Source organism: Gymnoscopelus braueri (genome assembly GCF_963280865.1).
Source record: "Gymnoscopelus braueri genome assembly, chromosome: 23".
Taxonomy (NCBI): domain Eukaryota; kingdom Metazoa; phylum Chordata; class Actinopteri; order Myctophiformes; family Myctophidae; genus Gymnoscopelus; species Gymnoscopelus braueri.
The window spans coordinates 27,154,584-27,172,625 of NC_137625.1; the positions used below are offsets into that span (position 1 = coordinate 27,154,584).

The 18,042-nt window shown below is 41.6% G+C and overlaps 2 protein-coding genes across 2 annotated transcripts in view; one reads left to right on the forward strand and one right to left on the reverse strand.

The window, feature by feature from the left end:
- The window catches only part of dcp1b (decapping mRNA 1B), a 29,311-nt gene extending 14,150 nt beyond the window's left edge, over positions 1-15,161 (forward strand). The window contains exons 6-11 of the mRNA XM_080421782.1: positions 1,776-1,874; positions 9,226-9,508; positions 9,952-10,305; positions 11,056-11,558; positions 12,073-12,231; positions 12,823-15,161. Of these exons, the coding sequence (XP_080277908.1) occupies positions 1,776-1,874; positions 9,226-9,508; positions 9,952-10,305; positions 11,056-11,558; positions 12,073-12,231; positions 12,823-12,885 (1,461 nt within the window). The 3' untranslated portion in view covers positions 12,886-15,161. The remainder of the gene's footprint in view (positions 1-1,775; positions 1,875-9,225; positions 9,509-9,951; positions 10,306-11,055; positions 11,559-12,072; positions 12,232-12,822) is intronic.
- LOC308079182 (conserved oligomeric Golgi complex subunit 4-like) lies at positions 5,132-7,453 on the reverse strand (the record flags this gene model as incomplete). Its single annotated transcript, XM_080420561.1, has 1 exon — positions 5,132-7,453. The coding sequence occupies one exon, from the start codon at positions 7,451-7,453 to the stop codon at positions 5,132-5,134; it is 2,322 nt and encodes a 773-aa protein (XP_080276687.1).
- Positions 15,162-18,042: the final 2,881 nt, after the last annotated feature.

Here is an 18,042-nt window from a genome sequence, read left to right on the forward strand (position 1 = left end):
TGGTTAATGTAAAAATCACACAATGATTTGGCGGACTACCTCTGAGGACTCCCTAGGGGTCCCGGACCCCCTGTTGAAGACCTCTGCTCTAAGGTGTAGTGTAGGAGTCCACTGACACTCTGCGTCACTGGTTCTCAACGTGGGGTCAGGGGTCTTTGAGGAGTTAAGGGTCTGTAACTCTGAGTTAAATAAAGGCTTTTACAGTGTAGCAAATCTATCTATTAAAGGTAGGCTAAGTGATGTATTATTTGTTTAAATACGTTTTAAATGCGCTCGGGTGGCGCAGTGATAAAGTCCCTGCCCACCATCACAGAGGTTGTGGGTTCGGATCCGGCGTTGTAGGGAGTCTGTGCAAACACAATTGGCTGAGCTTACCACACAAGGCCTTATAAATGAGTAAAATACAATGTTGCTCTCTACGAACTGCGAGAGATGGCCAACCTACTTTTTCATATAAAATAATGATGGGTGTGAAAACCATCGCCAGTAATAAATCAATAGAGCGCTTCAAGAGGCTTCAGTGTGGAGAGTGAAGCATGCAAGTACAGCACATCACCATAATTAAAAACAGACATTATTACAGATTGAACAATAGTCTTTCTACCAACAAGAAAAACAAGACTTGTTTCTGTGGAGGAAACCAATCTGTCCTCTTAATGTTTTGGACTTGGACATGGACTTTAAATGAGAGCTTGGCATCTAGCCAAATGCCCAGATATTTATAAGACGTGAGCAGCTCAATTTTTAGAGTGTAAACATGGAGTCAAATTGACCCTTAACGATCCATTTGGTTCCATTTGTAAAGTCTCAGAGTTAAATTAAGACTAAGGATATTACAGGGTTGATTGTGGTCCCGAAAAAAACAACTGGGGAAAATAGCCGATCTACAAGCTCACAACATTTGAGTTGTGTGCGTCGTATAGATCTGCTATTTTCAAAATATTAAAAACCAAAAAAACACAAATCTTCAGGGTCAATCAGGCACAATATTTTTCTAGATGGGGGTCCGCAGTCAAGTACATATTAATTTAGGGGTCCTTGAGTGAGTTGAGCTATGCAAAACAGACATCATAATTTTGTCTGCTTTTCATTATTTTCAAACCTTTGTTCTCTCTCTGCCTTTTAATTACCGTACTTCAAGGCAAAAACAAGTACCTTATGCCATTGCTAAGTGAACTACTAAAGCTAAAAACACATTTGTGTGGTTTTTCTCTCTAAAGGGATTTAAAATGTTATTCTTACAAGTGTTGTTCCTATCAGCTTCCATGGAATACTACTACTTTTGTCTTAGGAGCTGGTTTGCTGGCAATGTTTCAAACTCAGTTTACTAGGAGTGCAATGGACGTCGCATCAAGTAGGATAAACTTTAAATCGGCGTTACGAAAGTTTCTTGAATTTTGATGCTACAGGTTGATTTAGGCTACATTGTTGAGCAAGGGAGGAGAGCCCAGCGCATATTTTGCATAGATATAGACATATAAATAGACCCTATATGCGATAGCATAATCACGTTTTTCTGGAGGGTCTAGTTGAAAGAGTGTTGCTCATTCACTTTCCCGCCCAGATCAGTTATTTCATGGGAATATCGAACTAACACAAAAATCACAAAGTTGTATTATCCTATCCTATTCTGATCTCTCTCTCTCTCTCTCTCTCTCTCTCTCTCTCTCTCTCTCTCTCTCTCTCTCTCTCTCTCTCTCTCTCTCTCTCTCTCTCTCTCCCTCTCTCCCTCTCTCCCTCTCTCCCTCTCTCCCTCTCTCTATCTCTCTCTTTAGGTAGGAAGTAGTTCTGAACCAAAGAAGATAGGGGGCAGCAGTGTTCTATATGGAAACCCAAACCTCATCAAACCCATCCCAGTTAAACCAGCCTCTCAGGTAACACACACACACACACACACACACACACACACACACACACACACACACACACACACACACACACACACACACACACACACACACATACATTCTCTCTCTCTCTCTCTGTCTCTCTCTCTCTCATTCCTGTATCCCTCTTGTTCCTATTACTTCTCTTCTTTCTCCCACTAAACCTCTCCTTTCCTCTTCCACTTCCACTCGTACCTCCCTCTCTCCATCCTTCTGTCTTTTCCCTCCCTGTGCAACCTGTAGCTATGGATGAAGTTACTAGGTGTGCAGTTGGTGAAGGACGTGTGTCTGTATTATTTGGGCTATGGAGATTGGAGACCCATATTTCTGATTAGAGCAATGATTCTCAAACTTAAAAATTTCAAGGACTCCCAGTTTTATATGAATGATACCATTTGATACCATTTTTTAACCACTGGAACCCCAATCTACACTGTAAAATCCTCAGTGCTCTTGAGAGTGTGCAAATGGAACCGTCCATTTGGTTCTATATTTGTACCCTCTCAGACCCATAACGGTCCATTTGTACCCCCGGTGGTCCCTGGACCTGATGTTGAGACACTTGTGGGCCAGTCTGGAGCCATGTAATTCCATATTTAGGCACAGGGTTCCCACGGTCATGAAATATTTGAAATGAGAATAACAGTTTTCCTAGGCCTGTCACAATTATTACATAATCGCCTAATCGCAATTACTTGAGATCATTTTTTGCATAAAAATCCAAATCATTTCCATGTAAAATGGCATATATTTTCAAACATTTTCTAAAATAGTGGAAATAGCAGATCTGAGCTTGTAAATCAGCTATTTCCACTATTGTTTTTTTTTTAAGTAATTAAATATGTATGTTATTTGTCATATCTGCCTTGTGCAACTTTTGTTCAAAGCCTAAAACGGAAACGTAATTTTTATTAATAATGTTCAATGAAAAAACACACAACAAAAACACAATTAAATCGTTAATTGCAATTATTTGAGAGACAATTAATCGTCAATTAAATGTCATAATCGTGACAGCTCTATTTCCAGGCCTGGAAAAGGTTTGTAATTAATTTACTGTTTTGTACATAAAAACATGTCTGACATACGTGATCAAATGTAATGAGTAGTAGTAGTAACTTAGTAACTAAGTTAGTAACCTAGTAACTTAGTTACTTAGTTACGTAACTTAGTAACTAAGTTACTTGAGTAGCCTAATGTATACCGGACCTCATGTGACAAAAAGAACACATCTTCAAGCTAACGACGCGTCGCACCGTGATGCATTGTTAGCTTGTAGATCTGTTCTTTTTGCCACCTTCCCTTTTGTTACAGTGTGCCAACTTAAGAGTTCCAGTCATTTTTAAGTAACCTGGAGAGCCACCAGTATATCTACACTGGAGAAAAAGCTTACATCTGTAAACAGTGTGACAGGAGTTTCAGTTGTGTATAGGTGCTTTATGGAGACACTGGTGTCTCTGCAAAGCACCTATACACAACTGAAACTCCTGTCGGAAATGAAAGGTTTGTCTCCAGTGTGGAGACAAACCTTTCCACTGTAAACAGTGTGGCGAAAATTTCAATGAGTCAAATAAGCTGAAGATACACCAGCGTATCCACACTGGAGAAAGACACAATGTGGCAAGAGTTTCAGTCATATTTTCAGTTATATGGTCTGAAGAGACACCAAAGATTCTCTCGGTTATATATATATTATATTATATGAAGGAACGTCAGTGTCTTCTCATTCCATTTCTATCCACAAGAGGGTGCTGAAAACACCAACACAAACGTGGTCACATGTTCAAGTAGCAAACACGGTGGCAGTATACTTTACAGAGTCCAACAGAACAAGAACTATGGTGGTGGGTACTCTGACAACAGGTATAACGAGTATTGCATAACCGGGAACAACTTGCATTGTTCCTGAGTCGGATGGAGCCCATTGGGCTAGTCGGTAAGAATGTGGGGGTACCCTGTGGGCAAGACTGACAATAGACCCTGTCATCAATCCAATTTTGGGCATGTACATTTTCTAAAACTGACACAATTATGGATGCACGCACTGATTCATTGGCTAAATCGGCTGATATTGGCAAATAAGAAGATGACATTCAACCATATCAGTGGCCTGTGTTTATCTTGTCATAAATTCTGTTCTACAGTATGTGATTGAATTTGTACTGAAATACTTTAAAACAGTTAGCTTTTGTAATGAAGATATAATTGTTTCCCTGGCACAAAAGGGGGAATTAATATGAATAACGACAAAAGCAAAAACAAAACATCGACTGTCGGCCAAATAGTTATTTTACACTTTGGTATTGGCCCAAAATTTCCCAATCAGTACACCCCTGTCAAAAATTGTGAAAATAGCCGCAGCCGTCTTTCGTACGACAAAGAATATTGGGCACATATAGTTGAAGATCATCTCCAATGTGAAATTTAAGGTACGGGCACTCGGGCAGAAGATTTTCAAAAACTCAATGTTCATATGCAATGAAATCTTTATCCCTAGCTGTTTATCTGTGCCCATCCACATTATCCATAGGGGACTGGATTAAAGGGCAAGACCACTATAGTAGAGGTTTGGGTTGTGTATTTACCTTGCCATGATGTAACTCCAGAGGTGGACAAGAAATCAAAAATAATTGCTCCATTGATTAGAAATTGATCATTCAAAATATGCTCCTCATTGCACGGTAAAACAGCTCTCAAAGTCCCTCTTTTAGCACATAAACGACACAAACAAAATTGATTCAGACAACATCACCAAACCCAGTACTGTTTGTTTTTTAAATAAAAATGTCAACTTCCTGTTGATTTCTATTTAGAAAACCCGGATTGGATCCGCCGATCCGGATCTTCAAAAAGTAAAATCAGCAGGAAGTTTACATTTTTATTAAACAAATAAACAGTACTGGGTTTGATGTTCTATATTGTCAGAATCAGCTTTGTTTGTGTTCGTTTACATGCTAAAAGAGTGACTTTGAGAGCTGTTTTGCCGTGCAATGTAGGTCAATGAGGAGCATATTTTGAATTTTCCATTTCTAATCAATGGAGCAATTATTTTTGATTTCTTGTCCACCTTTGGAGTTACATCATGGCAAGGTAAATACACAACCCAAACCTCTACCAAAGTGGTCTTGCCCTTTAAAGCTGGAAGAGTTCTGCAGAGTTCCTCTTTGGTCAAATGCACCACAGAGTCAGACACTGCAGTCTAATCGCTGATGATAATCAGTGCCCAGGTCCAGGTGAATTAGTCATTAGATTTGCAGTCTCTTGATGTCCTCGTTGCGGAAGTCGATGCGGCGCGCCAGGACCTGACGGACCTCCGCTGGTGTCAGTCTCCATGTCAGAGGCCCGGGGTTTGGTCCCCAGTAATCCAGGATCTCATCTACCCGCTCTAAATTGAGGATGGTGGCCATTTGTGTGAGTTTAGCAAATTTATCCCTGATGGTCCAGGTGGTTACGGTGGTGAGGTAGGCAACAAGAGAACGTAGCTCCTTGTCAAACTGCAGCCCTCCCAGCCTGCTGAACGTGCATTTGAGGACGGTCTTCTCCATCTCGATGGATACTAAACTGGTCATCAGACTGGTCAGCTGGTCATAGATGACTGGAGAAAGGCCCACCTTGAACTCAGCCGTGAGTTGCTCCAAATTAACAATGAGCTGTTGTACCCAGGGGTCGTTGGCCTCATAGTCATTAAACTTATCCTCTTCTATGTTGTGTGAGGTGGACAGGAGACAGCTGATCCACAGTTTTACCTGTGGCTTCATGGCGGTGGTGTTCAGCTCAGTCAGACCCACCTGTAACAGATCATTGAATTTGCCGGATGTGTTCACAAGGTCTGACAGACAGCTGTCGATCTTGGCTTGTTCGCCCGAACCCGCTCCCTGTGGGAACAACTTGGAACAATCATTCTGGAGGTTCCTCTTCAGAATGAGGATGTTCTGACCGCAGACCTCCACGTTGTTCAATGTCACCAGAAATGCAGCCTTGGCTCGCTCCGTGCTCTCGATCCCCAGCGTGTTGAACTTGCCCTGCTGCAAGCTGCTCTGCATGAGGCTGACTGCGCTGCTGACGCCACGCTGGATGTCCAGCAGCGTGGTGGCAGGGAAACCATGCCTCAGCTTGATGCACAGCGCCTCCCCGAAGTCAGACAGCAGCACGGAGGTGGCGTGATTGATCATGGCACACAGGCAGTCGACGCTGGAGCTGGACAAGGCTCTACCGATGCACTTCTTCACAACGTAGAAGCAGTCGTCCACCATGCTGGATGTCAGCTGGCCCTTCTCGTATGTATCCATGGCAACAGCCTTGCGGACGGTCTCTCTCATGTAATATTCCTCCATTGGAATGTAGTAACCAATCAGCTCCTGCATGGTGGTGCTCAGCGAGCAGTTTTTAAGCAACTCCTCCACGTTCTGCTGATGATCCTGTGAGATGCTCTGGCCGTCCAAGACCTCAAAGTCAGCCGTCATGCGACGACGCAGGAAGCTCAAGTAGAGCTCCGACCTGGCGTTCATTAGGGTCACCTCCGTCAGGACGGGGTCCAATTCCCTGGGCTCGATTCTCTGTGGCGGTGTTTTCCTCATCATGTGGCTCTGGACAATCTGAAACTTATTGCGATCCCTCTGTTGGATGAACTTATCCACTATCTTCTGAGCCTGACGGTCACACTCTTGCTGCAGGTGTGTGCTGAGGGTGTACAGGTGGCCGAAACCGTAATATCTTTCTATGATGAGCCGATGGGTCTCCACCGCACGAGCAATGCCTTCCAGTAACAGCGTCAGAGTGTCGGCAAAGACCAGTGCTGCTCTCTTCTCCCCCAGGTCTCCACCTGCCGCTAGGAGCAGGTTCTCCTCAGCTTTGTAGGCCAGCTGGCTGCAGAGGTATTTGCCAAAGCGGGCCAGGCCCTCTTGATGGAGGCCCAACAGAGGGAAGATCTTGAAGAATCTCTCCACTTGTGCCAGGTCAACAGCTGCCACTGCCTCGTCCAGACGCTCAGACACAATGATCTTTAGTTTCTGTTCCGCCTCTTGTAGCATCGTCAGACTTGCATCTGCAGCACAGCTCTCTTCTCCCTGGCGGATCAGTTCGATGACTGATTGGTCCAGAGAGAGATAACGATGGATGTGGGCGGCAGCCTGTTCATAATCTTCATTAAGCAAAGCTGTCTGCACGCCATCCGAACAGAATTTCAGATCTAGGATGTCGTCAGCCCGCTGGATGACCTTATAAAGCCGTGTCTTTGCCAGGTCAAGCTGTCGTACCTTTCGGCTCACGTTCTCAACCAGGCTGCAGGTAAATGTGATCCTACCTGATAGCTGACTGGCATCTCTTTCAGTCAACTGTAAGTTGGCCCCCATGCTCTGCAGTGCCAACATCTTAGCATGAATGGTTCCCTGCTGTGCCACCAGTTTGTCCAGCTCAGCCTCCACCTCTTTCTCCTCATCACAGAGCTGCTGGTGGATTCTCTCCAGATCATCTAGCTCCGTCAGAGATGAGATGGTCTCCATGTTCACTGAGGAAACACTGGATGAGTCGTATCTCTTCACTGCTAGAGGACCACCACTATCAGCCATGTTCACACCCAACCATCCAACACGTCAACACTCTCCAGAGAAATGCAGCGGCCTGTCTTCAGGGAGGAGCCTAACCTGATGAAAGACCCCGCAGGTTTCACTGCTGATGCCAAGAGAACTGCTAGCAGAAGTGTTGCGGCAAGCCTCGGAGCCACTGGCAGCAGGCTGCTACAGAGCATTTTCAGTTAGACACATTAACGAGCTAACCAAGGACAAAATAAAGCTAGCCAGAGCAAAAGAAAGACTTGGGATACGCTGACCCCCTCCTTCCCTCCTCACCAGCTTTTAGGCTGAGTTGATGCGAATCTGGCGTCATCACATATGTGATTAATTACATCTTGCCCAAATATGGAGTTCCACACGGCTCCAAACTGGCCTCCAAGTAATCTGTTCAGAAATATCGGATAACCATGGCAACCTCATATCAACTGCAAACAGTAGATTCTGTCAGCGCTACTGCCTTAAAAATGTAACGTTGTTAGTAGAAATAGACACAGACGCACCTGGAAGGAAGTGGACATGAAAAGGGGAGGAGCCAAACCCAGGGTCCTGTTTAACACAACAAAGGAGGTTGTAGGAAAGTCCTTGTTAAGCCACCAATTGTGATTGGATGCCCCTTGGTTGACACAGCCCTGATTAGTTATTGGATTCATTTTGCATGCTTTACTCAGTCAGTTTGTTCAGTTTGACCTGAGGAGCTGTGTGTTTTTCCTTTTCCTGGTCGTGCATGTTTATGACAGTAGAAGTAAGTGTTTTTTTGTTTATTGTAGAATATGGAAAAGTATTGTAACATGCTTGAATCTCAGTTATGTTTCCCGTTTCTGTCATTGTTTATGTTGGTTACACATGCAGTGTTTGTATTGTAGTGTTTTCTTTCACATTTGCAGTCATATCCTCTGTGTTAAAGTTTATTGTGAATTATTAGTATGATGGCGGTGCTGTACCTAATGTGAGAATAAGTTGACTGCTGACTGTTCATTATACTGTGTGGATTATTAACCCATTAAAAGACTGGGGACGTATCGGCGTCATTTCAGATTTCTTTGGGCTATTCAAAAAATAGCAGATATACAAGCTCATAGCGCGGCACGAGTGCTGCGCTACGAGTGCTGCGCTACGAGTGCTGCGCTACAAGCTTGTATATCTGCATTTTCTTTTAAATCGTGAACATTTCTACAAAACTTTGAATATATATTTAGACATTTTTAAACCGAACATTTTTGGGGGGGGGGGGGGGGGTCCGCGGCCAAATACATTCATTCATTTTGGGGGTCCTTGACATGAAAAATTTGAGCACCGCTGATATTATAGCAACATAAGATTTTAAAAAAAAACTGTTAGGATTTAGAAGACATCATTTGTAGATCCCCCAGAAGCAAAGATTTGAGTTACAAATGATTTGAACAAATTTTCATGATTTTTCAATAGCCAAAGAAATCTAAAATGACACAGATGCGTTCCCGGTCTTAAAGGGTTAAGAGATGTGTCATAATTTGTGTTTTGTAGACCGCACGCATATCCTGTGTGAGTAAAGACACTGAACAGAAGCTCCTCCTGTCATTCTTTTACAGGGAGTCATAAAATCCATAGTTTACCAGTTCTCCTCCAGCACAACTGTAGAGGCCCTAGACCTCTGTTATAGAGGTGGTGCCCCCAGAGCCAAAAACAAATGGGTTCCCAGATTGCATATCAACAAACATGGATGTCGTGAGTTTCCTTTTTAAAGCCCTACCTCGTATTCTCTCTCTCTCTCTGTCTCTCTCTGTCTTCAGGACACAGCGGTCACTGATTCCAGATCTGTCTCTCTGGATGTTCTGTTTGGCTTCTCCCCCCAACAACCTCCTGTCTCCCGAGCGGGGCCAAAGGTCACCGACGGCGAACCAGGAAGTAGCAGCGGCCGCGGACGGCCGTCCGTCGCTCGCTCGCTGTCGTACGACAACGTCAGCGGTGCCGTAAGCCTGGTCAGCGGGGGCCCGAGTCTTCAGGGGCCGAGCCCATTGATGTCAGAGTCGACCTCTCAACAGCACTGCACCGTTGTGCACAAACTGATCCCAGGTAAGCCCGGCACAATTATTACATGATCGCAGTTATTTGAGATAATCACAATTATTTCAGAATCGTTTCCATTCGTCTGTATAAATGAAAATAGCTGATCTACAAGCTCACAATAGGTCGCGGTGTGACACGTTGTGAGCTTGTAGATCAGCTATTTTAGGTATTTAAAAAATGAAAAAGTTAAGAAAAATATTAAATGCATTGACCGGTTTTGGCCAAAGTACATTATTTATTTTGATTATTGGTAGCGGTCATTGTCAGCCATTTGTTTGTATTTTTAAGTTATTTCCCATATTGGCTGTTGCAATTTTTGTTCACAAAGCCTAAAAGGCAAACAGTAATGTCATTTAGATTGATACATTCCAATGTTCCAATGCCAAAATCACAATTAATCATTCATCTCTTATTTGTATTAATCAACTAAAATGTCGTGATCGTGACAGCCATAATCCCGGGGCAGACGCTGCAGACGCTGTCAGAGTCTCCTGAGAACCGTTTGATGGAGAACGGAGCGCCCGTCCCCCTAGACCTGCACCTGAATCCGCACCTTCATCACCACCATCATCATCACCTCCTTCATCATCAGCCGCTGCATCATCATCTCCACCACCATCATCTTCCTCAACCGCTTCCTCTCTGTTGGCCCCGCCCCCCTCCCCAGCCCGCCCAGCCCTTATTGGTGGAGTCGGCAGGCTGTCGCCACCCCCTGCCCCCCGCCAGCCACCCGCTCTTCTTCAACCTGTGTAAGCTCCGCCAGATGACGCCCAGCCAATCGGCAACCTGCAAACAAGGAGCAGGTAGGAGGCACTGGTTTCACCTTGCAAGTTCTATTCGTCTGTCCGTCTGTCTCTCTATATGTCTGTCTGTCTGCCTGCCTGCCATATTTTAGCAGTGGCGGGCTACCGCAGCTGAATGCATATAGGGGAAACACTGTACTAGGAGTGTTCCAATCAAGGTTATTATAGTTAACAAAAACTAACAAAGTAACCTAAACTAAATATGGAAAAAAAATAAAACATTTTAGTCAACTGAAAGGCTTTAAAAAAAAAACGTACACCAACTGTAACTGTATTGTGTGTTTAACTAAAATGAACTAGAATCATTGAGAAAATGTCCGTACATTCCGTCTGTGTCAATTTAAGCCTAGTACGCCCTTTTGGGTAAATATAAAATCTAGTTTTTTTTAAATGTTAGGTTTTAGTTTTAACAGAGCTTCAAGTTTATTTTCCCAGCTCACGCAAGAGGTTCTGTAGACTTGCCATTAAAAGGACAAGTAAACAGGTTAAGATATATGTAAAGTAATATTCTGTAATGCTGAAAGCCTAATCATTATTGCAGGAAACAAACATCAGGACAAACATAAACACAACTTTTCTCCAAAGAGCTCATGAATATTTTAGTTCCGACCAATAAAAATCAGCACAGCCCTATTGTCTTAGTCTACTTTCCTATGTATCATGTATGTCTGTCTACCTTCCTATTAATACACTAATACATTGTCTGTCTGTCTGTCTGTCTGTCTGTCTGTCTGTCTGTCTGTCTGTCAGGTGTGATTTCTCCTCATGAGCTTCTCCAGAGACTCCAGATGGTCCAGCAGCAGCAGCAGACTCAGTCATCCTACAATCCAGCCAGAGCGCCCGCAGGCCTGGCTGCTCGTTTCCCAACTCAATTCTCAGGCTCTCCTGGAGGTCCAGGGATCTCCACCACAACACCCCAAAAAGAGCTGCAGTTTCATGGCGGTCCAGGGATCTTCACCACAACACCCCAAAAAGAGCTGCAGTTTCATGGCAGTCCAGGGAGTTCCACCACCACAACACCCCAAAAACAGCTGCAGTTTCATGGCGGTCCAGGGATCTTCACCACAGCACCCCAAAAAGAGCTGCAGTTTCATGGCGGTCCAGGGATCTCCACCACCACAACACCCCAAAAACAGCTGCAGTTTCATGGCGGTCCAGGGATCTCCACCACCACAACACCCCAAAAAGAGCTGCAGTATCATGGCGGTCCAGGGTTGTCCACCTCTACACCGAACAAAGACCTGCAGTTTCAGGTAAACTACTAATAATCATAACAAAAAAGGCTCAAGCGCATATCTCTGACAAGCCGCTGTAAGAGGCAGTGGGGCCTCTGTGCTAAGCACCGCAATGCCAATTAGTGCAGAGCGCAAGGCGCAATCCCTGTTTTACCCCAGACGCAGTAGTTAATTTCACACCTTGCGCCCGCAATGTCTATACCAAATATTCTTGGGCCAATTTGAATTGTGCTGTGTGCACTTGTGTGCATTTAATAACATTGTGTGGATAAAACTACTGGTCGGTAATGGCAGCATAGCATTTCATTGAATATATTTGGTAGGTTATATGTGTTGTTAATGTGTTTTTGGATGAGGTGTTGTAATATTGAAGTGTAAAGATGTTGTCCTGTGATAGCAGCATTGTTTGAGTAGCTTAGAGTTACGTACATACTGTAGTGGCAGAATAAATGCAACTGTGTGTCGTAGCAGCATTGGAGGACAGAAAATATATCATTATTACTCTCTGTCTGTCTGTCTTATCTGTCTCCAGGGAATGTCTCCTCATGGTGTTCCAGCGCACGTGCTCCTGTCTCCCAGTGTCTTCACCCAGTCCAAGTCCTCTGCTGGTGGACGTTCAGGAATGTCCCAGGACACTTGTCCTGTTCTGACCAGAGCTCAGCTACAGACCACTCTGTTGAAACTGTTACAGGTTAGTGGAGGGTAGGGGTGTCAGTGAACACACACACACACACACACACACACACACACACACACACACACACACACACACACACACACACACACACACACACACACACACACACACATACATACTGTAACTATACAGACTGACTTCCATAAACTAATGCTCAAAATTTCAGCCTGTTCTTCTATCCTGCACGTGGAACTTTATCTTTTGGATGTGCATTTGATTTGTCAACGTTTTCCATACACTATCATAGATACTGGTACACCACATGAGTTTTTTCCATTCTAATTGTGTTTTATTCTGGCAGGCAGTGGTTGTAGAACATGCTATTTGCACTGCTTTTTTATAGTATTTTATTATGATTATATTTTCATCTTTCATCTTAGATAGTTTGGTTGCAACAAGAGTATAGTAGTTGTTTTTATTTTTGTCACTGTTGATGAGGTTCTAAGTACAAAAATGTTACTGCCTGCAAAACACACACACACACACACACACACACACACACACACACACACACACACACACACACACACACACACACACACACACACACAATATGGTGTATGTAATAGAGCTTTTGTGTTTCAGACTGACGGTTCCTTCCTGGACTCCATCTATGAAGCTTACCTCAGTACCACAAAGAAGTACTGACCTGTCTATCTGTCCGGACACCATACCTGTCTGTCGCTGCAACCTACCTGTCTGTCTGAACAACATATCCATCTTTCTCTTCAACCTGTCTGTCTAATTAGTAGCAAATTAACAGACATTGTATTATTCACAGAATCATCTTCCTTGACTAGAAACACTGTTAACCAACTGGTCATATGCTTATTTAGTTTAACTAGATACCAATACAGTACACATCTAACTAGACACACAGATGTCAAACTAAACACACAAACAGTTTTAACTACACTTTTTTCACACACAACTGTTTTAGTTGCACTGTTACACAACTAGTCTCAGTTATTTAACTAGTAAGTAATCATTTTACTACTCAGAGAAACATCTAAAAGGTATTGACCTACTTTCTAACAAACTCACCACAGTAATTTCAACACCAGCTATCTTTATATATATATAAGTAACTAGACAGTAGGGCTGCAACAGTTAATCGAATTAATCGATTATAAAAGATTATCGATAATCATAATGCCAAAATAACTACAAGCTACTCAAGCGAACTTGTAGATCATCTATTTTCTGTATTTTCGCAAATTATGATTCAGGGTTTAAGTGGTTAATCCGACTAATTGATTTACTGTAGTCGTTGATTTAGAAACTAATCATGTAAAATGGTTTTCGTGTTGATTCATTGATAGATATTTTGTTATAAAAAAAACTTCACTCCTGGATTATTAAATTAATCAAAAAAGTAATCGATAGAATAATCGCTAGTGAAATAATCGATATTTGCAGCCCTACTTCAAGCTAGTTATAGATAACACCAGCAAGTCACCTACGTTGCCAACTAACTAGTCTTCCAGTTGTTGGACCTGAAGAATCGAAAGAGAAACATAGTTGACTTCAAATGTATCGAAATGTAAAAATCTAATGTTTCTGAAGTTCAACTTCACTCCTCAAGAACATATACTTTTATTCTAATTCTTACAGGGATGTTTTATAATGTTGTTTATAAGACCTTATTCTTTGTCATTTTGAATTGTAGATATTGTTCTTTTAAATTATTGTGTTTAGCAGTTCCTTGCTACGGATCTTTTCAGCTTTGATGGCAACTCTTGTAAGGAGTGGTTGCTGTTCCCCACGAGTTGAAATGTCTTGGAAAATAATATTACAAAGTAATACTGTTCCTACCACTGAAGATTTGACTAAATGTTTCATATAATTTGTATTATAAAAATTCTAAATTATGAGGTATCTGTTAAACTTGTGCTACCTCATACAGCTGCTTTGTGATAGGAGCTGTTTGTAATTGATTGCAATCTCATGTCAGGAACAACGTGGAATGACTCAACCGCAGGAACTATAACTCGAAACCCAAACATTAACAAGCACAACAGTAGAATAACACAGAGCACCGTAGACTACAACTAAGTAAACACAGCCAGAGTTTGTAAAGTCTCTTAATTTATGATCTGTCGTGCACCAAAAATAGCATACATACAAGCTCACAACGCGTTGCATCCATGACTCGTGAGCTTGTATTTGCTATTTTCGACGCATTATGAATCAGGCTTTAGCCAACCTGGCTCAGGTGAACCTCTCAGGTGTGTTGTGTAACCGGCATAGAGATTCTACACTGCCACACAGTAGCTGAGTTAATTGATATTGAATATCATAGCTGTCGGGCAGAAACCTTGTACCTGTTTGTCCAAATCCATTACTGGATTGTGTTCCAATGGATCCAATATAGTTATTATTTAGTCACAAGATTTTTTATTATTTCCCAAAATAGTGAAAATAGACGATATACAAGCTCACATCACGATGCGAAGGTGTGACCTTATAGATCTGCTGTTTTTGCTACTTTTGTACAATGTCGTACGACAAAGTATAAAATAGAACGTTGATTTATTAATAAAAAGACAAAATATGGACATACAAGGTTTCTGGCCAACAGCAACAATATAGTTGGTACATAAATCAGTAAACAAGATGATTAAAACTATTAACATATTACTTTAAGTTACCAAAACAATTTAATAGAAATATTTTTCTCCTATTTTTCTATTTGTCACAAAATGTCCTATATTATCATAGTTCAGCTGAAGCAATAATTCAGATAATGGCATATATGGTTTGTCAGTTACAGTATGTAGTTTGTTTAAAATGATCGTTTCAAATGATCAGTTTGTTATACAGGCAGATCTGACATAAAAAAGACAGCCACGTTTTACACTATAACCAGTGTTTTGTTTTTGTAAAGAATGTCTTGTTCTTAAATAAAGTGGATTTTATTTGAACTGGAGAATACATCTTTATGAAATGTCCTTGTCTTCATTTCAGTTTTTGTGGATGATGTTTATTGAAGACTTGACTAACATTAAACAATATATTACAGAAAAACATCACAATCATAGACAATAATACAACATAACATTGGAATACAAGTGTAACTGGTGTAGCTTTTTCTCTGCATCGTGTTGAAAAAGGCTGTCCCAGGAATCTTTGAAGGTTCAAGGTTCAACTTTATTAACAACACCAATTGCAAGTAAAACGTGAAAGTAAAACGTGATGTCATTGTGCACTAAAAACCAACACAGCTGCAGTCTGAAGAGTACCACGTTGACAACCTCCGTTTATTCTGACATAGAAGAAAAAAACACGTCTCCAGTATGTTTGCAGTCCATGGACTCCTCTCGTTCCAATATGGAAATACAAAGGGCACGCGATATGATAACAATTAGACTACATAATAAAACAACAATTGTTGAGCTTGTAGATCTGCTTTTTCCATTTAGCTGTGTGTGCTCATGTGGCTTAGTCACTTCTTTTGGGCTTATTTTCATAGAGCTGACTGCTTGTTTCTCTTGCTAAATCTGCCAACACTGAAGGAGGGGACTTGAAAAGCTGTGACCACTAATGCACTATGTATTATTATACACACAAACTATGGAGAACATGTGTAAATTATATGAACTGAACATAAATGATAAATGACACTGTTACACAAACTCAGGTACCAAACTAAACTCACACTATGAACCAACAATGTTGGTCAAAAAATTATATAGGATTTTTTAAATTTCCATAAGATTGCCATAATAATTTCAGTCACCTATAATCTTATTGAAATCCTATTGAAACATGTTCCCTGCTGGAAATGTTACTGGATGTAGGCTGCTATAGAACTAAAAAGCAGTTTCAGAAAAACGTTTCTTTAAACCAGTGGTTCTCAAACCTTTTAATGTCAAGGACCCCAAAAATAATATGTAGGCTAGTTGCCTGCGGACCTCCATTAGATTTTTTTGTTTTTGCCACCAATACCAGATTTGTGTTGTTAATGTTTCTAAAGTATTCAAAAATATTTCCAAGATTTTTTTTAGATAACCGATCTGCTCACAATGCATCGCAATATGCCACATTGTGAGCTTGTAGATAGGCTATTTTCAAATAGCTGATGTGTTGAACTGATTCTGAAGCTATATTAACTCATTTAGCTGGGGACCCCCTGAAACTAGCCTGGTTCCAAACCATAGACCCCGCCCACTCTGGATAATCAGGCAACCCTGAAACCCCTTCAAGGACCGCTGGGGGTCCCCGGACCCACTTTGAGAACCACAACAAAATTATAATTATAGACAATCAAATTCCAAATAAAATAGAAAACAAGAAAGGACTACTTCCTCCTGTGGGACTCTATGGGCGGAGCAATACACATCAAACAGTAGGCGACTGTCTGAGACTATGGTGTGAGGACCACAGAACTTCCCTGACAGATTTGCGCCACTTTTCAAAATATCTTCTCCTGCTCCTGTCCTGTTGAGACCAGGTAGGAGATTGAGAACCAGTGATTTTCAGAGTCAAGAGGTGGGTTTTCTATAGTTTAAGCTACATTAACATTTGATGTAGTGGGCAGCCAGTAGGCTAATATTCGTTTTTTATTTATTTGTTTGATTCTTTTTAAGTTTAGCTCGACGCCACCACGCCCAAGTCAGCGGGGCCCACTGCGTCATCGATGCTCGGACCAGGAGAGGCGACACGCGACAGGCATGAATTGCATCATGATTACATAGCCAGTGTGGTGTGTAAAGTAACTACCGTAAGTAGGCCTACATTTACTCAAGTACTGTAGGCTACCTAAGTAAAAGTTTCAGATATATTTACTTTAGTGGAGTATTTCCAATTTTCAGTAGTTTTACTTCTATACTCCACTACAATTATTTGAAAGAGATTTTGATTTTCTTTTACAAAACATACATTAATCACTTCATTACAAAATGTATATTGGGCTGAAGACTTCAGCCCAATATAAATTTTGGAATTTGGTCATTTGAAAATAGCAGATCTAAGCTCACAATGGCATTGTGAGCTTGTAGATCTGCTTTTTTCAAATGATTTTTATATATTTGGAACTTGTGAAATGGGACATTCTGCATAACGAGGCCTACTTTTAACTTTTGGTACTTTTAAGTAAATTCTGATACCAATACTTTTGTACTTTTACTCAAGTACATTTTGAACTTTTACTTAGTTGTAATAGAGTACTACATTGCAGATATTGATACTTTTACTTAATTAAAGAAAACATTGAGTAGGCCTACTTTTTACACCATGTTATAGGCTACATAATAACTTCTCTCATGAAATAATTTGTGAAGAATTGGGATGAGCGCAGTATGCTCAGCTGAATTTATACTTCGTCGCTGCATGTGCTCCGAAAACAACAGCACACGCCTAAACGTGCATTGTTTGAGTTGAGAGCTTGATTGGCTATTTTGACGCGTGACCCGCTGTATGGTGAAGTATAAATCGATAGTAGATAGTATTGTAGATAGTAGGTGTGTAGGATAGTAGTAGCTGTGTTGTATTTCACTTGGAATCAGTAAGGGTAGTGATGTCTGAAGCGGTGAGTAGATCGATGTGTCAATGTATTTGAATGAACCAGTGAATATTGTGTGTGTGTGTGTGTGTGTGTGTGTGTGTGTGTGTGTGTGTGTGTGTGTGTGTGTGTGTGTGTGTGTGTGTGTGCGTGCGTGCGTGCGTGCGTGCGTGCGTGCGTGCGTGCGTGCGTGCGTGTGTGTGTGTGTGTGTGCGCGTGTGTGTGTGTGTGTGTGTATATATATATATATAGTATTATAATTCATATTTCTATATCTAGCTCTTTGACTAGCTAGTCTCTCA